The sequence below is a fragment of the Lates calcarifer genome, linkage group LG11 (genome assembly GCF_001640805.2).
Source record: "Lates calcarifer isolate ASB-BC8 linkage group LG11, TLL_Latcal_v3, whole genome shotgun sequence".
Lineage (NCBI taxonomy): Eukaryota > Metazoa > Chordata > Actinopteri > Centropomidae > Lates > Lates calcarifer.
In genome coordinates this window covers 17,511,438-17,531,380 of record NC_066843.1, presented here as the reverse complement: position 1 = coordinate 17,531,380, position 19,943 = coordinate 17,511,438, and the positions used below count along the sequence as shown (strand labels likewise).

The window sequence follows — 19,943 nt, the reverse complement described above, 5'->3', positions numbered from 1 at the left end:
TTGACAGCATAAGATACCACTCACACACACAAAAAAAAGAAAAGAAAAAACCTGCCCCAAATTAACAACAAATGCTGCAGAAGTGTGTTGAAAGGAGAAAAAAAGTTAGATGCATTTCAATACAGGATAAAATGACAGTGAATACAATAAAGCAAACAAAGAGAGCAAAAACAGCATACAGACAATAATCATAAGTGTGGAATCTGAAGAAATAGTCAAAGCTTTTGAAGAAAAGAGTGCAAGGGTTTCCAGAGTCTCCAAAATTTGTCCAATTCATGCTTGAGATCATGAGTCAGTTTCTCCAGGGGAAAGAATGCTGATATATGTGATATCCACATATTGACTGTGGGAACCTGTGGAGCAGACCACAGTAAGAGGAAGCATTTCTTGGCCAGAAACAAAAGAAGAAGTAAGAGAGATCTGGTATCTGTGTCAAAAAGATTTTCAGTAGAATGCTTCAATAAGTAGAACACAGGAGACAGTGTAAACTGTTTACCAGTGATCTCTTGAATAACACAATGAACCTGTTTCCAAAAAACCTGGATGTAATCACATGACCAAAATAAGTGAAAAAACGTACCTTTATGTGTTTTACATTTATAACAAAGATTTGAACTATTGGGGAACATTCTCTGGAGAATAGGTGTATAATAGGTCCTATCAAAACATTTAAAGTTTTGTTCATGTATGGAAATTGAGGTACATTTTGGAAAAAATACTATCACAAATTTTGGACCAGTCTGCAGGACTAAATGGCACACCCAGATCGCACACCCATAATGGCTTCAGAGAATCGTAGGCAGAGGAATCAGAGTAGAGCAACAGTTTGCAGATTTTGTTTCCTTCAGGGATCTGGCCGAGAACATAACATCTTCAATTTCAGCCAGATTCAAGCGAATACCATTTTTATTTATGAGAGAATCTAGAAAATGACGAATCTGGAGATATTTAAAAAAGTCTTTGTGAGAGATATAAAAGTCAGATCTGATCTGTTCAAATGACTTCAGAGAATCGGAGATAAACAGATCTGCAAAAACAGACAGGCCCTTAGATGACCACTTCATCAAACCCATCCTCTTGAATTATAATGGAAGATCAGGGTTCAAAGGCAAAGGAGAGTGTATAGAAAATGAAAGAGGAATATTTAAATGTTTTCTGACATCTCTCCATACCAGTAATGTATTATAAATAATTGGATTACTATTGAGGGAAGTTATTTGAATTATATTATTAATGAAAGGGGGGGATTTAAGCTTTCTAGGCTTGAGACTCAAAGCCAATCCACAAACAGTCCTTTCTCTCCATAAACCAGTTAGTCATCATTTTGAGTTGAGCTGGCCAATAGTAGAATTGTAGATTTAGCAGAGATAGGCCTCCCAGGTCCCCTGCCTTGGTGAGTTTAGAAAATCCAATTCTTTGATGTTTATTATTCCAAATGTAATGAGAAATAGAGGAGTTTAATAACTTTAAAAATGCTGGTGTCAAATAACATTGCAGATTTTGAAACAGAAAATTTAAACGAGGAAGGATACTCATTTTTATGACATTGATCCTCCCAAAAAATGAAGTTGGCACGGTAGACCACATCTTTAAATCGTGTTTAATTTTTTTGAATTAGTGGGGTATAATTAGCCTCAAGTAAGTTTTTTAAATCAGGAGTGAGAAAGATACCTAAATATCTGAGACCCATTTCTGATGTCTGAAAAGGAGATGATATGGAGAAATTTCGAGAAATATTGAAAGGCAAGGCAATTGATTTTTCCAAGTTAATTTTGTAACCAGAGAAAACGCTATAAGAAGCTATGCAATTCAGAGGACTGCCAGAACTGATTTAATAGGATCCCTTAAATACAGAAGAACATCATCTGCAAATAAAGAAATAACATGATTTTCTTTACCCAGTCTGATCCCGTTGATGTCTGGGTTAGTTCTAATAGCTTCAGCCAAGGGTTCAATGAATAATGTAAACAATAGAGGACAGAGGCAGCCTTGTCTGCAACCTCTGAGCACCAGGAATCCTTCTGATAACAAGCCATTTGTATTGATACTGGCTATTGGGTCAGAATAGAGAGTTTTAATCATATTGATAAAGTCTGAACCCAAATGAAACTTTTCCAGAACTGAGAACAAAAAGGACCATTCCACCCTGTCAAAAGCTTTTTCAGCATCTAAAGAAATAATCAAAGCAGGGTTCTTATGAGTATTAAGGTAGTGTATGACATTAAGTGCATGACATACATTATTTGTGCCATGTCTGGATTTTACAAATCCAGCTTGATCCAGGTTTATGATTGTACGGGAGCACCTTTTCGAGTCTGCGGGCTAGAACTTTTGCTACTATTTTGTAATCCACATTAAGTAAACTAATCTTATATGATGAGCAGTTAAGTGGATCTTTGTCTTTTTTAAGACAAGGCTGATAGAAGCACATCTCCAAGAGGGTGGAATAGTACCCTTCAAGATGTCATTAATAAGTGGGTATGAGTATTGGGTGAATCTCCGGCCAAAATTTCTTATAGAACCCCAGGGGAAACCCATCTGGACCTGGATATTTCCCATTTGGCATAGCTTTGATTGCAGTCCAAACCTCCACTATTCTGGCTTTTCAATTGGTGAGCAAGTAAACGACTAGATTTGTTGCCAAATTCATAATATTTCTGCTTAGAAAAAAGCAGCAACTTCTGTATATGGCGAGTGTAATCCATGTTTAGCTTAGCTCTAGCTAACACAAGTGTTTTTAAATTTGCAGTTGTGTGTCATTGCTTATGTATTTGTTCAAACCTAGCAACTTCTTTTTCCAGGGTTTTCCTGTTACTTTCTAAAAATTTCTTCAGATATGAAGTGTAAGATATGATATATCTATGTAGGGTGGCTTTAGCTGCGTCCTAGATCATAGTGGATGTCTAACAATTTTGATAAATTATTTGTTGAATTGTTTAAAGTTAACTTAAATGTGAATTTATGATGTATTTTGACTTTTACAATGATAAACTGATTATCTCTGACAGAACATTACATTTGAGGGCATTACCCTGGCATCAGGGAATTGTTCACTATTAATTAAGTCAACAATTAATTACGTCATCTGGAATATAAATGGCAGATTATTATTGTTATTATTATTAGTAGTAGTTGTAGTGTTAGCAGTAGTGGTAATGTTCTTTCCCTTGAAAAAAATATGTTTTATACAGTAAAAGACTGTTAATTAAAACCACATATTCAGCTAAATAAATGTATTTGGTAAAGCAACTAAATATTTACTTTTTTTTTTTTTTTTTTTACTATCTATATTTACTCATAAGTGGAGGTTTTTTTCTTTCCTCAGCATTCCTGAAATGATTTCCCTGTGGGAGTGCCATCACATTCGAAACACAATACCCCGATCCCAGAACAATTCCTCCGTCCCAAACGACCACTGAATGACTAACACAACGCGACAGAAAACTGACCCCGAGTCAGCGTAGTATCTCGGCAGCGATTTCTCGCGATGTCCGTATGAAGTGACGACATTTCCTGTGCGCCCTGTGATTTTTTTAAACAGCCCAATGAACGGTGGCGGCTGGATGCTTTTGCTCGAACAGCCCAATCAGGAGGCTTTGTTGCAGGAATTTAAAGGTCTGTGCGGCACTTTCCATGTAACTCAACTTCTGCTGCAGACCGAGGTAAGAGTGTGTGAACTGCTTATGAAGTTTTATTATGAGGAATGTCATTTTCTTTTTGAAAAAGAATAGTTTTCCACGTTTTCCTGTGTATAATATTTAAAACTTGCTAGCTTGTAGTAGACCAATGTTAATCTAAAATAGACGTCCTGCATAGCTTGACGTGTTTGTCATTCGACTTGCTACGGGATCACGAGGCACCCCAAAGTATGTCGGCTAACTTCTTTATCTATGTTTTTACTTTATGTGCAGGAATTATCCCACAACCCTTGATTTTCACTGCTGCTAAGCCTCCCTGTCACTTGAAAATGTCTGAGAACGTCGCCCGCCTGAACAAGTTCAAGAACAAAGGCAAAGATGCCAATGTGAGTTTTAATCCAAATACGTCCAAGTTCCAATATGTTAACCAGAAAGTTCCGGTTTTAACTGTGTGACTTGGCTTCATTTTTAAATAAATGCAGGAGCTTCGACGCAGGAGAGTGGAGGTCAACGTGGAGCTCCGCAAGGCGAAGAAAGATGACCAGATGTTCAAAAGAAGAAATGTGGCCGCATTTCCTGACGAGGCGACCTCTCCTCTTCAAGAAAGAACCCAAAACTGTCAGGTACACTTTTTTTTAAATCCAATATTTCAAACCCAGGAAATGTTTACTCTGCTGTTCAGTAAACACGAATTTGATGCTAAATACAGGAGGTGAATGCTATAATGAAAACTTACAAGACAACACCACTTTTGTCCAGTACCTACAAATATAGCTCTGTAAAGGAAAGTTTATTTTCATCTCCATTGTGTTAACTGAACTAAAATGTTTTGTCTAAGAGGAACCATTGCAGACAGTTCCACCATACCACAAAATTCAGTGTCAAACTCCTTTTACATGATGAAAAATCTAAACACTATTAATTTCTGGCAGGAATATTGCAATGATTTGCGTGTTGTGTATAGCCATTTATGTTGTAGTCCACCTCCTGTATATCTCTTAATACACTGCTCATGGTATGTTACAATTTGCAGGTTTCCAGGCAGTGGACAGTCGAAGAGATTGTCACAGGAGTGAACAGCGGTAACCCTGAGACGCAGCTCCAGGCCACGCAGGCTGCACGGTAATTACAGTACATTAAAGAACATTCTACATTGAGCCTTTACTGCACAGTCAAAGTGAACCAACTGCTGCCACAATGACTCACTTTTACTGTATTGTCCTAAATGCAGGAAACTGCTGTCCCGTGACAAGCATCCTCCCATTGACCAGATGATCAGCGTCGGCCTGATCCCCAAGTTTGTTGCATTCCTGGGGCTCGCTGACTGTCCTCCAATCCAGTTTGAAGCTTCCTGGGCTCTGACCAACATTGCCTCCGGGACATCCGATCAGACAGCTGCTGTCGTGGAGGGTGGAGCCATTCCTGCCTTCATCAGCCTGGTCACATCCCCCCACCAGCATATCAGCGAGCAGGCAGTGTGGGCCCTTGGAAACATTGCTGGTAACTGACAGAATATATTTAGTCCTTAAATATGGTCATGACAATTTTGTTAGAAGCAAAGCTCATGGTTTTTTTTTTTTTTTTTTTTTTTTTTTCCCCCCTTTTTTTTCCCCCCTTGTTTAGGTGATGGATCGGCTCTTAGAGACAGGGTCATCAAGCATGGAGCTGTGGCCCCTCTCCTCAGTCTGGTGGCAGTCCCTGACCTGTCTGTATTTAATGTAAGTTCTATTAATATTTTTTTTTAAAAATCATGCAATATCTGGTATCTTCTTGATATGGTCAAATTCAAATTGCTTACCCTGTGCACACATTTAACTGCATTTATTCATATTGACCACTAGGGGGTGTCCTAACTTAACTAAATGCTGCTCCATGTCAAACTGATGTCTGTCTTTCTCCTTTACTTTGCAGACTGGCTACGTGAGAAATGTGACCTGGACTCTGTCAAACCTGTGCCGCAACAAGAACCCCTCCCCACCTATGACTGCGATCCAGCAGATCTTACCCGCTCTCATTCGGCTGCTACACCACGATGACCTGGAGGTGTTGGCTGACGCGTGTTGGGCTGTTTCATACCTGACAGATGGCTCCAATGACCGCATTGAGGTGGTTGTCCAGACTGGCTTAATTCCTCGCCTGGTGAAGCTGCTTGGCTTTGATGAGCTGCCCATCATTGTGCGTATAAAGTCTCATTCATACTAGTGAATAACTCATGTAGTCTGGTACATTGTATCACCACCCTGCAGCATCCCTTTAGGCTTTCCCAGGTTGTAAACTTACCCCTTTCACCCTTGCTTCAGACCCCTGCGCTGCGTGCCATCGGCAACATTGTGACCGGCACAGATGAGCAGACTCAGGCCGTGCTTGACGCTGGGGCCCTGGCCATGTTCCCCCGACTGCTGCGCCACAAAAAGGCCAACATCCAGAAGGAGGCAGCCTGGACTCTGTCCAACATCACTGCAGGGAGGGACACCCAAATCCAAGAGGTCATCAACGCAGGCCTTGTTCCATACATGGTTGAAACACTAGTGCGGGTATGTTTTTATTGCTTGGATTTATTCCACTTGTGGGGTGAATCTCATTTTCAGTTTTACCAGTACACAGTTAATGGTCTGATGCCTTCAGAAGGCTTTTCTCTAACTTTTCAGGTCATGCTTATCATCCCCTTCTCCTTTCTCTGCAGGGTGACTACAAAACTCAGAAAGAGGCAGTGTGGGCTATCACAAACTTCACCAGTGGGGGCACAGTTCAGCAGGTGGTTTACCTTGTTCAAGCTAATGTGATTGAGCCTCTCCTGAATCTGCTCTCCTCCAAGGACAGCAAAACTATCCTTGTCATCTTGGATGCCATTACCAATATCTTTATGGTGAGTGCATTGTCATGGAAAAATAAACATGTGTGTTATTAAAGTTTTTGCCTGATATGATCAGGTCGCTCATTTGTCATTAGAGCTGGCAAAGATGGCTGTGAAATACTTGTGCTGATGTGTGTTTTCCTGTCAGGCTGGGGATAAAATTGGGGAGTCAGACAAACTGAGTCTAATGATCGAAGAATGTGGTGGACTGGACAAGATTGAGGCGCTGCAGTCTCATGAGAATGAGATGGTGTACAAAGCAGCCCTTAACTTGATTGAGAAATACTTCTCTGAAGAGGTAAGTTCCTTTTTTTAAGAGCGTATTTAGAATCAACTTTTTATGCCATGACCGTGAGTGATCTTACTGTTTTTATGTTCTTGATTTTTTTTAAAGGAGGAGGTGGTGGAGTGTGTGGCTCCAGAAGCAACCACTGATGGTTATGCGTTCCAAATCAACGAGAACCAGAGCACTTTCAATTTCTAGATAACTTTCTAATACCTCTACTTTGTACTGTACCCTCGTTGCTACTGTTTGTCCTTTGTTCATGTCATTGTGGTTCCACTCTTTTGTATGTGCTGTACATACTGTTTTAATGTGACTTAAAAAACGTGACTGTAAATAAAGTTGTCAGATAATGTGTGTGGACTTTTAAAGTCTAGCGTACTTTCTTTTAAACTGGTCTTTTGTGACTCACACAGCAGAAAACAGCAGTGTAGATGGCAATAGGTGCATTTACAGTAATCAGTTGCAAATGGTTTACAATAGCCTGTCCATAAATGCTAACATATGTCTTGAAATATGATCATAAATGAGAAGTGAAACTTTAATGAAAGTCTATATTCCTAACAACTAATACAACTGTTTTTCATGTGAAGATTTAAAGATGAACATTTAAAGCATCAGTACTACCCCTGCCCACACATTGAGTGTATAAATGCCATCCTAGGCAGCCAATTGGTTTATTGCTCTTATTCCAGATTTGTAATAAATGGCACTCTGGGATTGGCCCCAATGCACAGGTCCAGTTCTGGGTGCTGACTGGCCTGAGTCTAGCTAACTAACTGAAGTGGATTCTTGGCACAATCTGGTTCAAATCCACTTCTCCAGATTAATTCTAGCAGCCATGTATTGAGCAGGTGCCCATCTTATATCTGGTCCATAGTACCTCCCTCTCAACTTGTTCCCTTGGAGATTAATCCATGGCTCATACCACTGTTAGTACACTACAGTGTTAGCAAAATATTTGACCCAATGCAGTACTTCATAACCCAGCAACACACTATATTCGCAAATCACATACAGTTGTGCACATTCCTAGTAGATTCTTTTTTAACACAAACAGCTTAGTTCTGCTGCTTAGTCCGCTCTTGTCAAGACTGAAGATAAAATAAACTTTAAAACTTTACAGAGTTATGTAATCCTGTCTCAGACTATTGTAGACTGCTGTGTAGTGTTTTGTTGTCTCATATGCCTTTAAACTCAGGGATCAAACTGGACTTCCTGGATTTCATCCTCTCACTAATACATGGTCACAACACTACAGGCTCTTTTCATGTTGTGCTTTTTTCAGTCTCAACTCACGCTATTCTGTTAATCGAGTTATACTTGCTCTCTCTCTCTCTCTCTCTCTCTATATATATATATGTATATATATATATATACTATATAACCACTAAGTTAATGTTACAAGTAACACCTGTACTTTTGCTGCTCTAACATGTCCCCTGTGAAAAGTGTCTATCTCTCAATATTGTTTTATTTATGACGAAACTATAAAGAACATACTACTTAAATACATTACACTCTTCTCACAAATAAATATGGTGGTGGATGGGGGGCCTAGAGCATTATAGATTATAGCTGCGCCCCTGTAAAAAGGTCATAAATTGTCATAGACGCAGAGAGCAGGGCTTTCTTTACGCCATCAAAGTAAAAAACGATGATCGGGACTCAGGGACACACAGGGACCTATGTGTGTAAGAATTACAGTTAGGGGCCACATGTTGGAGAAATCCCCCCCCCCTCGTGTGTTGTCGTCACTGGTCAGCTCCTACCAGCAGCCTCCTGAGGTGGGATCTAAAACTGGAGGGCTTCACAGTTCAACTCTCGCCGAGCGGAGAGGAGGACTCAGTCCGAAGCAGAGGCTCCTTCCGAAGATGTGAAGATAAACACCGCGTTACAGCGCCGCGACTCCCACAGCAGCCCGTTTATACGTTTCACCGGGGGAGAAGTCATTTTTTAGTAAATGCACTTTGCAGCAGTGCTACACTCGCGGTTTTCTTTTTCCTTTTTTTTAATTTTTCTCATTTGCGAGCGATCGCTATGGCAGTTCAGTCCACATCCGGGCCACAATGCCTTGACTCCATTATTGTCTAAAACTGGCGGAGTGGCTGATAAACCTAGTTATTTTTTACATTTAACGACACATTTTTATTACGTGCAGTGAAGGCTGGAACCAAGAGGAGATGTCTAACCAAGGAGTTCGGCGGAATGGCCCGGTGAAGCTGCGACTAACAGGTAGCTACCAATGCTTTTAAATCCCCAAGCATATTCCCCCACACACTAGCTAGGAAGGCTCGGTGTATTTGTTGGATGGGAACAGTTCCCATGGGCCATGGAGTTGGCTTGCCGCCGGTTCTTTCTCCCGTGATTTCCACGATTTTGTGAACAGCCATATTGTATTTTAAAAACGTATTGTTTTAACAGGGTCAGCTAACATAGGAAAACTGACTCGACTGACCTGATAGATAACGCTGAATTTGGATATTACTGTTCTTGGAAATAGACTAAATCTTGTGATTGTCGCCAGCAACCACCACCAGCCATAACACGGGTCCCGGACTAACGTAGCTGTATGTTGTGTTGCCCCGCCGCTGAGCTGGTTGTCGCTTGATAAAACCCAAATGGGAATATGTTTTACATGTCTATTTAACCTGTCTTGTAAATGTAAATATTTGCAGTGCAGGAGTGCTACCCAGCACTGCCCAGACTGCTCTGCTGACAGACGGGCTCACGTAAAGTTGGCTAGCTGACGTTAGCCTAGCCAGACAGGCTGCCAGTTAGCTATAATCAAGCCTTTATGCCAGAACAAACCTCGGTTGAGATGACAGGCAGCTCCACAGGTCACAAGAATCTGCAACTGCCACTGAACAGTGAACAATGTCCTGTTAACTGCCTACTGACAGACAGCTGCCTCCTTTGTTTGCTACTGGCGTTTAAACAGGTCACCATTAAGTTGTATTCCTGCAGTGTGAGTTCAGCCAGCAACCAACGAGCACTACATACTTCTACATTATGATCCAGTCTTAAACACTTGCAGTTGGGTCTGTCCAGACAGAGAAAGTTGTTGTGAAGTAACATGCAGTTGTGCAGGTCTGTTTGGACATCTCCCTCCATCGCTCTCTGCCTCAGCTGTTTGGTTTGTGCCTTTTCAACACAAGCAGCAAAAAAGGTTTACATGAGAGCACTCTGTTTTGACTGGGAGACAGGCCTGACAGCTGCCCCCTTTTTGATGTACATCCAGCATCTGACCTGAATCAAATTCCAAGGCCGTCTGTTTCTATCATGAGAGGCCAAGTTAAATATTGAAGCTGGTTGAGTTTCTGATAGGAATAAGTGGAGACAAGAAGGAGGGATCTTAATGAGATGGATTTAATGAGCTGGGGATGCAAGGTGGCCAAGGACAGCAAGCCCTCAGCAACATTTTACACAGGTGTCATATCATCCAGGGTTCACTACACAATGAGAGGGACTCTGTAGATCAAATACCCAGCATTCATGAATCAATATAAACTCTATGGAAGTATTATGGTACATATTTCAAATCAAGCACTTTTAGGTTACTTTGTCTCCATTATAGTGAAGTTCATGCAGAGGAATATTTCTGGTTTTGTGCATTTTGCAATGTAATGTTGCTATTACTATGACAGTTGGAATTGTGTTTGATCATAAAATTACCTTTTATTTAGGCATAGATTTGCCTTGCACAGTAGTACAGAATCGCTAGTTTCTGATGCTACATACAATTTCCAGCCTGCTTGGTTACTTCATTTATCATTCATCGATGTTGCTCAGAGACAAATCACAGCAAAATCCTTTTGTACGCTAACTTTCATGTAGAAATCCTGAGGAGCCCGTTAGGTTGTGAATTAGTTTGTCACTGTAGTTTGAGATGGACCGCAGTGGTCTCCTGGTGGAATGCTAAGAATGTGAGTCCACTGTGAAAAATGGCAAGAGCGGGACCTCACAGACCACCACTTCTCTTGATGCTGAGTGACACTGTACACCCCACCAGACTGAATATAATCCTTGTGAGGGAACAATAGAAATTCATCACAGCATAAAAACCTCATCTCACAATTCTCAGTCTGTATATCTTTCAGTGTACTTACTTGACTTTTCTTTTTCAGTACCACCAGCAATTTCTACCTTGAGAAAATTTCTGTCAGAATTATGTAATATTGTGCCATGTCATCCACATGGTCAGCCCTGTCCTGTAGCTGAGCTCACTGCGCTCCCCTTCTGTTGCAGTGCTTTGCAGGGCTCAGAGCAGGAGAAGAAGCTCCATAGGAAGGCAGCCGCCTGGTGGTAAAGCCCCACTGCTCACTTTTAAAAGAGAGGCTTCACTATACTCTCATTATGTGTTTCTTTGTTTAGTGCTGCACAGCTGTGTATACTAGGTTGATTAGATTGCTGCTTAGGGAGTAATGGGCCCAGAGAATGTCATAGCGACATTGTAGCTGCATGTTGTCATCTGTAGTCAAGTTGAATTTTGACACATAGCTGCCGATGAATTTGTTTCCAGGCAGGTTGTGAATGATGAGTTGCTACATTTACACAGGCCTGTAGGCTGTTTGTGCTGTAGGCGTCTCTCCTTGCTGACAACCCCCCTGTCCATTTGAACCAGATGTTGCAGATGTTTGCCAGCTATTAAACTGGAAAAATATGGCAAGCAAGCTGCTAAAACTAACACTTGGGGTGAGAATTGCCCCCTGACTACACGGGACAGGTTTCCATTATGCTCTATAGCTGATCACTCCTAAATTAACATGACACACAAACACAGGTAATGGCATAACACGCATGATTCACCGAGTTATAAATTACATCATTAAGCCACGGCTCATTGCTTTGTCTGATCATTCTTAAAATCTGTCATGCAGACGTAGCTCATGGCATAATTTGCACCAGTTTCCATGCAACCATAAATTTGATGACACTCAGCTGGATGCCAAGTCACAGAGTTCCCTCTAATACGATTGAGACTTTGCAGTAAAGAGAACGCATCCCTCCACAAACTATGATCACATATAAAATAGTCAATGATGCTCTGTCTTTGCCCATTGAATGCGTTTTCTGCCCAGAACGACATGCGACCGAGTAATAAATGAACTGCTGTTTGTTTGATTTTCTGGTCTGATTCAGATTCTTGACGTTTATTGCCGTTTTTGTCTTAGCTGGGAGTTTACATATGACTTGTTAAGCATATGGTTTGCTCATCTGAATTCTTTGGCGCGGCGCAGACTAGCGAAGAGAGCTATCTCAGTGGGATTCCCTAGAATTCTCCATTCGCATTCCCACCTCTTCCTCTCTGAGTCACTCCTGTTCTTTCCGACTGTAAGCTTCTTCCCCCTCAGACCAAGTCCAAAGCATATTTCACTCCCACCCTTACTAACTGAGCTTCCTCCGTGCTTTCTGATCCTCTGTCTGATGCTCTCTCTGTGTAGGTAGTTTTGTGTCTTTTCATTTAACTTCAAATGATCAGGATTTGACAGTGCTGTAGCCGATTCTAAAAACATAGAGAGCACTATTATTCTTGATTAAATAGTTGCAAAATGTTCCTGCTCTTTTCTCTCGTAAGACGACTGACAGTTGAATGGACACAGATGCTGCTTGAGAATAAAACAGACTTATTTTAAAGATGCAACAAAGACCCTGGGGTTTCACACTGGCCCTCTGTGTGGCTTCGAGTGAAAGGCTAAGGTCTCTCCTTTTTAGTGCAAGTCCTCACTTTTTAAATGCAGCTTGGTCTGACTGTAGTCTACAGATGGGGGTCTTTGGATGTTGGATAATTGAAGAAGAAACCCCCACAGCTGGGCACAGATGGGACTGTGGAGGCACAGGACCTGATGATCAAGAGAGTTTTCATGTGGTCAGAGCTGGCGCATGGTACATTCATGTGGTCTCGGTCAGAGCCATTTTACAGAGTGGCTGTATGGAAGTGATTTGGGTTCATCTGGGTGTTCAGACAGGATACATTGTAAATACACAGTGATTAGCTACATGTGGTGAACTGTTGACTCTACGGGCCCATCATGGACATGCATTTGGAGCAAACATTTCCACATTTTGCTTAAACAAGACGTGAAAGAAAACAAAATAATAGTGGCTAGAAAAAACCAGGGTGGGGGAACCAAAAAGGGAACGTAACAAGCAATTATTGCACATCATTTGTAGACATTTTCCTTCCCCCTGCTGAGAGCCTCCCATAATTCTAAATTGTTCCATCAATTAATTGACTGGCTGGGGTTAGCTTTCCTGTTGGTTCAGCTGCTCTTCAATGAGGACAAAGCCTTCTGCGGTTGCTCTACCCTCAACCGCCGCCAGCAACCGCCTGGAGGAGACCAGATGTAGCAGAGGGAGAGAGAGTGGGCAGCTTCTTAGAGAGGAAGTGCTCCCCAGACCCAAACACTTGTCCAAACGTCACCCCTGACAGGTGGGGAGCAGAACAGTCCAGAATCCCCCTTTTGAGGTTCCCCTGTAACAATAAAGTGAAGAATTGCAGTCATATTACTCAGCAGGACATTAGCCGTCTTGTGTGTTGCTTGTATTGCTGGGTGGTGCGCAGCTCTATCCTGTCACTGTATTATAACAGCGTGCCATGGGTTTGATTAGTGGGCGGCATGTGTGGTTTGGGGAGACAGGCTCTTCCTGCTGAGGAGAGCATCAACACTTCAGAATGGGCTGCTTTGTAACATTAACAACAGATAATATTTTCCTGTATCCACACATCCTGTTTCATTTGGAGCCTGATAGAGCAGAGAAAGTTACCAGCCATATTTCATGGTTGAAATAGATTGAAATATTGATAAATTGTTAAAATCTAGCTCAATGTAAGAAGGAGTTTAAATGGATGAATTGTTCAAATTGCTAAAGTAATGGTTAAATGGTTGGAATGATTTGCTAAAAGTAAAGGATTGATGGTTTAAATTGTTGGCTGAAAAAGGGTAAATAATTGAAGTTGTTGGATAAAAGTAATGGGTAAAGAGGTGAGTTAGATAAAAGAAATGGATAAATGGTTGAAAATGGTAGCAGAAAAAATGATAAATGGTTGGAATAGTTTGCTAAAAGTAATGAATTGATGGTTTACATGGTTGGCTGAAAAAAGGATAAATGGTTGAAACTGTTAGCTAATGGAGACATGGTTGAAACATCAAGCTTTTGCAGCCCCAGGCTAATTATTTTAATGCTTCAAACCAACCTGAACATTGACAATGCAATTGCATGAAAAACATATTTTAACTCTAATGTCCACTTTTATATAGTTAATATTGTTAAATATTGTCCAGTTTGAATCAGTTCAAATAAATACATTTACATGTCTGGTGGAGCTGATAAAGAGCTATTTGAGCTCATCTAACAGAGCTGCGGGTGCACGTTTGGGGGAAAAAAGGGTTGGAAACCACTGTAGGAAAAATCTTGTGGACTGATGATTTTTGCTGTATATATACTTTTTGTATGATTTATGTTATTACATCTCTTATTACATGGTGTCATTGCAAATTCATGGGATGTGCCGAGGCACATACTGCATTTATCCTCTGAGAGGGAATGCAGCTGGGAACTGATACTCACAGTTAGCTTTACTCATCAGAACATCTGTAGCACTGTTCTCAAGCCTGTGTTGTATCGCATACAGATGTACTTCTCTCAAGCTATATCATTCTGTGGCTTTCCATCCTCCTGGCAGAGAAGGTAGATCATCCCTGCTCACCTGAAAGTGTCCTCTTTTTATATCCACATCTGTGATTTATGTACTCAATATGGAGAAAGTCATGGTTAATTACAGTTCATAAAGAATTTAAATGAGTGTGGCGTGTTCAGTCAAGATGACTCAGGATGATTTTTTACATCTCAGCTCGGGATCTATACAATGTGCCACACAGCAAGCGTGCACTGGTTGTGTGCATTCTGCAGCCCTGACAGAGGGAAAGAGTGCAGAGTCAGAGTGTCTATTTGGCCTTGAAGAAGTGCTAATCCTCCAGGGTGGTTTTGGAAAGACCTTCTTCAGACGCCTGCTTTGTTAACCTGGCTGGGTGGTTAAAGGGTCAGAATTGGATTAGCAGTGAGTGTGAGGAAGTTGAGCTCCAGTGAGAACTAAACTGATTTTTTTCTGCAGGCTCTTCTAGCATTCCTGCCTGGCTGTTGTGCATGCTGTCCCCTCCACTGCCCTAGCCCTTCTCTTTCTTGCCTATTTTCCAAACAAGTCTCCCTTTGAAGTTAGAAACTCCACTTGAGGGCTTTTTTTTATCAGAGGCGGCCGCATGCATATACAATGTCATCTAGAACCCTGTTTCACTCAAGATGCCCTTAGTATTCTGCTGACAGTCTATACTGAAGAGGAGGACACTCTGCTTCAGACATGTTCATTAAGTCTTATTTTATTGACTTTTTTATTGATTGTTTTTGGAATTCATATGGATATTATGGACGCAATATACACAGATTTGTGTTTTCTTTTTGCTGCTGTTTTGTTGTCTGTATAGTTTGAAAATTACCCTGGATAATTTGACTTTGTTGCGGATTTTACAAAGCATTATGAAGGGCAAGCATGAGATATGCTGGCCTTATGGTTCTATGCTATTCTGATCCAAGCTCATTGCCGCAGCTTCAGCCACAAATCAAAAGTGGAAAAAGGCCTTGCTTTGTAGACAGCTCCTCAACCACAAGATCCTCTAGTTCCATGCAAGAAGGGATGGAGTAGCCCTTTGCAATGTGTTTATTGTGAAACGGTGATAAGTGCAATACATCTGTTGCCCTAGCAAAGCCTAGCCATCTTACATTGATTATTTGTCTCACAGCATCTGTGGCTTTTGTGCTATTAAGAGAGACAAGTGTGGTAGTCCACCATCACACCCGTGCCTGGTTCACAATGGCATGCCGATACAACAGTCCTTGTCTCTAATCATTACACTGGTCAATGTTTCACTCCTCTGTAGAAGGTGAAGGCCTTGTGGTTGTGGAGCGGTCTGTGAGGAAAGACCTCTCCTGACACATTCCACTTTTGATTTTTGATTTAAGCCATGGCATTAAGCTTGTTTCCTCCTTCATTTGTTTGTAGGGATGTCTGTGCTTATTATCATCTCTCAGCAGTGTACCCTGGTGAGATCACTCAGCAAGTTTGCACAAAGTCTCATTAGCTCTTACAAATACCCACACACGCAATGGTGCTTTCACTTTCCCTAGAAAGGGTGGTGGAGGCAGGGTGGCCACAGCATTCCTACCCAGCTGTCTGATGAAGGAGGGGGTAACCTGAGATTAATTCTTCGACATGCCGGATCTGCTTTAAACCTGGATGGATGCGGGTTGATACGATTAACTCTGACTAACCTCAAGCAGATGGGGGTCTCTCAAGTCTCCAGTGTTACTGGGGCGGTGTGGGGAGGGGGTTGGTGCAAAAGCCGCAAGACGCCAACAGCTGACTGGAGGCGTCTGTCCGTGCCTCGGCCTGACGTTTGAGCCCCTTCAGTCCTCTGAGGAGACAGGATCAGAAGAGAGATGTTTATATTCACACTGGCTCACATTTCAAATGGCATCTCTGCTGAAGTTGAATAAATACACCACAGGATTCCTGTGCAGTAAAAAAAAAAAAAAGTCAGACTGCCTATGCATAGAGAAGCAAATGTGATATTTCAGCAGTGGGGCTTTTGCTCCCTAACACTCTTGCCTTTTTGGAAGAATCCTAAATATGTACGGAAGCCCCTAGGTTCTTACTATTCATTGTCTACTCTTGATGACTCTTGAGATTGGCCTTTATGATGTGTAACAGTCTGATAAAAGCCGTGGTTTGTTTCACAGGAAATTCATTATGAAACTAGCTGTCAAATCCAAGACGGGGAGTGCCAAATGCCTGATGATTCAACTCTCGGGCAGATGTTAGAGAAACTGTAGTCATTCATATTGAGAATGCTCAGAGATGTAGCCTAATATTTACTCTCATAAACCTTATTATTATAGGCAAAGCGGTTGATGTACTAATTCATGTCTAGGGCTTAAGGCTGAAAGAGTCTTTTTAAGATGCCGACCCAGAGGTTACGCCCACCTTGTTTTCTGTATGACTGAATGAAATTATTGTTTGGATAAATTAAGGAACTAAGCTCAGGCTTGTGATAGTCACAGCTTTCTAGCTTTCTCCCCACATCAACACTTTATTTTGACTTGACTTGAAGGACCATAATTTCATATGTTAATAAGGCATGTGTCACGTTCCACAGGTTTGATAGCAATCATCTAACTGAACTGTTAAAATAACCACAGCAGACGTCTTAAAGTACAGCTTCATTCACAGCCCAAGCTGTGAGGGGTGATTTTTATTGATGCGTGGCTAAATTGGGCTCAGACATGATAACACATGTCCTGTAGACACGTGTCATCTAATTTAAACATGACTTGCAGCACATAGTAAAAACTGTTTATGGCGTGCACCTGCACACAGCGGCATTTGGTTGTGGCTTTTGATCAAGAGACCACCATTGGATCTCAGTGAGACCTTGCGTCACAAAGTAATGAGGGAGGACATGAGTAGATGGCTGAGCAGCGCTTTCATCTAAGATTACGACATGATTACTGATTCTTAAAAGTGGCTGACGGGCCTCTCTGTCCAACACATTTATTGGCAGAGTAGATGGTTGAAAAGGGAAAAATACGACTGGGTGGTAATGATGTAACGCTGCTCCCAGCTGAAGTTGAGAAATCATTCTTAGAAACTAAAGCTCCCCAGGATTTAAGGGGGAAAACCAAAGTGGAGAAGCAAAGCAATATTTCTGGCAATTAACACAACAGTGTGGTGGTCCTCAACTTCTGTTAAACAGGTTGGTACCATCCGCTCTCTCCACTGCAGCTCTGTCCAGGCCTCCTCTCCTCTACTCTCCTCCATTACATCAGAGGCGGTGAAAGAGCCAAGAAGCTAGGAGAGCCGTGCAGCTACTCACAACAGCTCGGGTCCCGGCCAACAGCAGTGCAAGCTTGCAGAAGCCTGAGCTGTGCTCTGCTCTGCTTTGCTCACTGTTTTGACTTCTCACTTAGCGGCAGCAGTGATGGTACTGTGGAAGACTTTACTCGCCTGGATGACTCTCTGTTAGGCGCATTGTATCACACAGAGTGGAAAGAGAGAATGATGTACTATGCAGGGGTAACAGGAATGCCACTAAAAATTGCCATTGTGGCATGGTTTCCCACTATTTGGAGCTGAAAATAGTCGGGGTGGACTCCTCTATTATGCAATTACAGTGGACTGTATCACGGAGGGAAAAGGTGACGTGAGATGGATGAAATGTTCTCACACTAAGAATGTTGCCAGCCTCTTTCCTCTCACGTGTGGTTGTGTGTGGTGAGTTTCCCCATGTAGTCAAACAGGTTTTTGCACAGGATGATAAGACCTTGCCTGAGTCGGTGGAGTTCTCACAATTGCACATCTTTAATCTACACCTTCTGTCCTTGTTTAAAGACTGGTTTGGTTGGAAAGAAGTGTTGGTTCAACACCAGTGTTTCCCACAGGTTGCCAGTTTACTGAGGAGGTGATATTTCTGTTGTTTCATAGGGGTTTCCCACGCTTGAAAGTCTGTTTGCATATAAGGCTGCAACTAATGCTGATTATTTTTTCAAGTAATCAATTAATTGTTTTGTCCATAAAATGCCCGAAGATGATGAAAAACATCTTCATATTTCATGTTCAAAGAAAAGTATCAAATCTTCACATTTGCTAGTAACACCAAGTGTTTGACATTTCTGCTTCAAAAAATTAACTAAAATGATTATTTGATTATCAGAGTCGCTGCTGATTAAATAAGTCCATTTTTTTGACTAATTGTTGTAGCGCTGATGGCCTCTGATTTAGGGCTACGGTGCACAGCTATTTTCATTTTTTAATTTAATTTAAAAATATCATAGTCTTGATTTTCTTGGCCTACAAAACATCAGAAAATGGTAAGAAAAATGCCCAGCACTTTCTCAAAGCTTAAGGTGACTGCAAATATTCACATTTGAGAAGCTAGAACCAGATAATTCATTTATTTATTGAAGTTTTTTAACAACTTAAAACATTTAATCAATTATCAATGTAGTATTTGCTACTTAATTTTCTGTGGATTAACTTATTAATTCACTAATTATACAGCTCTAAACAGATAGTCCTCAATCATGACTTGTCCATCCATTCAGTTTTTGTCAGCACAGATACACTGCATCACATACATAATGAATTATTGTCATTGTCACTGTAGCTACAGTCCTTCTTCACCTAGCAGCAGAATTAAATCTTAATTGTCCATTGGTTCCAGCTGCCTTCGTTATGCGTCACAGCACCTAAAATAAATCCAAAACAAAACTTAACTTCCTGGCTGTGTATTTGTCTTGGCTGTTTGCCCAGACATCAACAATAATCGAATAATCACTGGGCTTTAATGCTGCATCATTTTCTAACCGCAGCACGTCATCTATATATAATGGCACCTGGCAGAACAGGTCTCTGCTTCCTCTGAGTGTCTCAATGTGTTTCACAAGATCACTCATCACTTTTCTAGCAGGTGCTGAGTGTGATGTACAATGATACATGGCTTGTCTTAGTCGTGGCCTTTTATCCCTTTATCAAGAGAAGCTATGGGGGATATATTATGTCTTCTGTCTTTTCCTCTAATTCTTCTTTTTTTTTTTTTTTTTTTTAAACGTGCCTGGTCACAGTGATTTGGTGCAACAGATGTCCCCAGATGTCCTTTTCCTCAAGTGTGTAACAGGAGTCCTGGGAATCAAACTACTGTGTTTGCTTTGTGGTGTTTAATGCACGTTACAGGGACTTTGAGTTTCTTAATACGTTTCACTGCTGGTTTCCTCTCCACTCTTCAATTGTTGACAGGATTGTTCTTTCCCCTCTTCACTCAGGGCACGTGTGAAATGGAGATGGAGCATGTCTTTGAATGCCTCTATAATTTTTTGAAACTTGGGAGGAGGGGATCAAGGTCTTTTTCCCCTCTTTTTTGTGAAGTGTTCCTTTCTGTTTTCCTCTCAGTGTAAAATGATGCACGGGGAGATTCTGTTACTCTTTTTCCTCTCTAATTTTCTAAATCTTGGAAATTGCAGGTCTGTTTAGAGGCATTAGAAGATTTTCCTGGCAGTTAGTAGTTCCATGATCACTCTGCTACCAATGACTCTAATATCTGTAATATGTGACTAGAAG

At 41.3% G+C, this 19,943-nt stretch overlaps 2 protein-coding genes across 2 annotated transcripts in view; both read left to right on the top strand.

The window, feature by feature from the left end:
• The first annotated feature begins 3,549 nt into the window (after window positions 1-3,549).
• Window positions 3,550-7,138, top strand: kpna2 (karyopherin alpha 2 (RAG cohort 1, importin alpha 1)). The gene is made up of 11 exons (XM_018698613.2): window positions 3,550-3,662; window positions 3,912-4,024; window positions 4,121-4,261; window positions 4,672-4,760; window positions 4,870-5,138; window positions 5,262-5,356; window positions 5,550-5,813; window positions 5,939-6,172; window positions 6,322-6,504; window positions 6,641-6,790; window positions 6,887-7,138. The coding sequence occupies exons 2-11, from the start codon at window positions 3,968-3,970 to the stop codon at window positions 6,974-6,976; spliced, it is 1,572 nt and encodes a 523-aa protein (XP_018554129.1). The 5' UTR covers window positions 3,550-3,662; window positions 3,912-3,967; the 3' UTR covers window positions 6,977-7,138.
• Window positions 7,139-8,553: 1,415 nt separating this feature from the next.
• The window catches only part of smurf2 (SMAD specific E3 ubiquitin protein ligase 2), a 48,044-nt gene continuing 36,654 nt past the window's right edge, over window positions 8,554-19,943 (top strand). Inside the window, 1 exon segment of the mRNA XM_018698614.2 lies at window positions 8,554-9,010. Within this exon segment, the coding sequence (XP_018554130.1) occupies window positions 8,959-9,010 (52 nt within the window). The 5' untranslated portion in view covers window positions 8,554-8,958.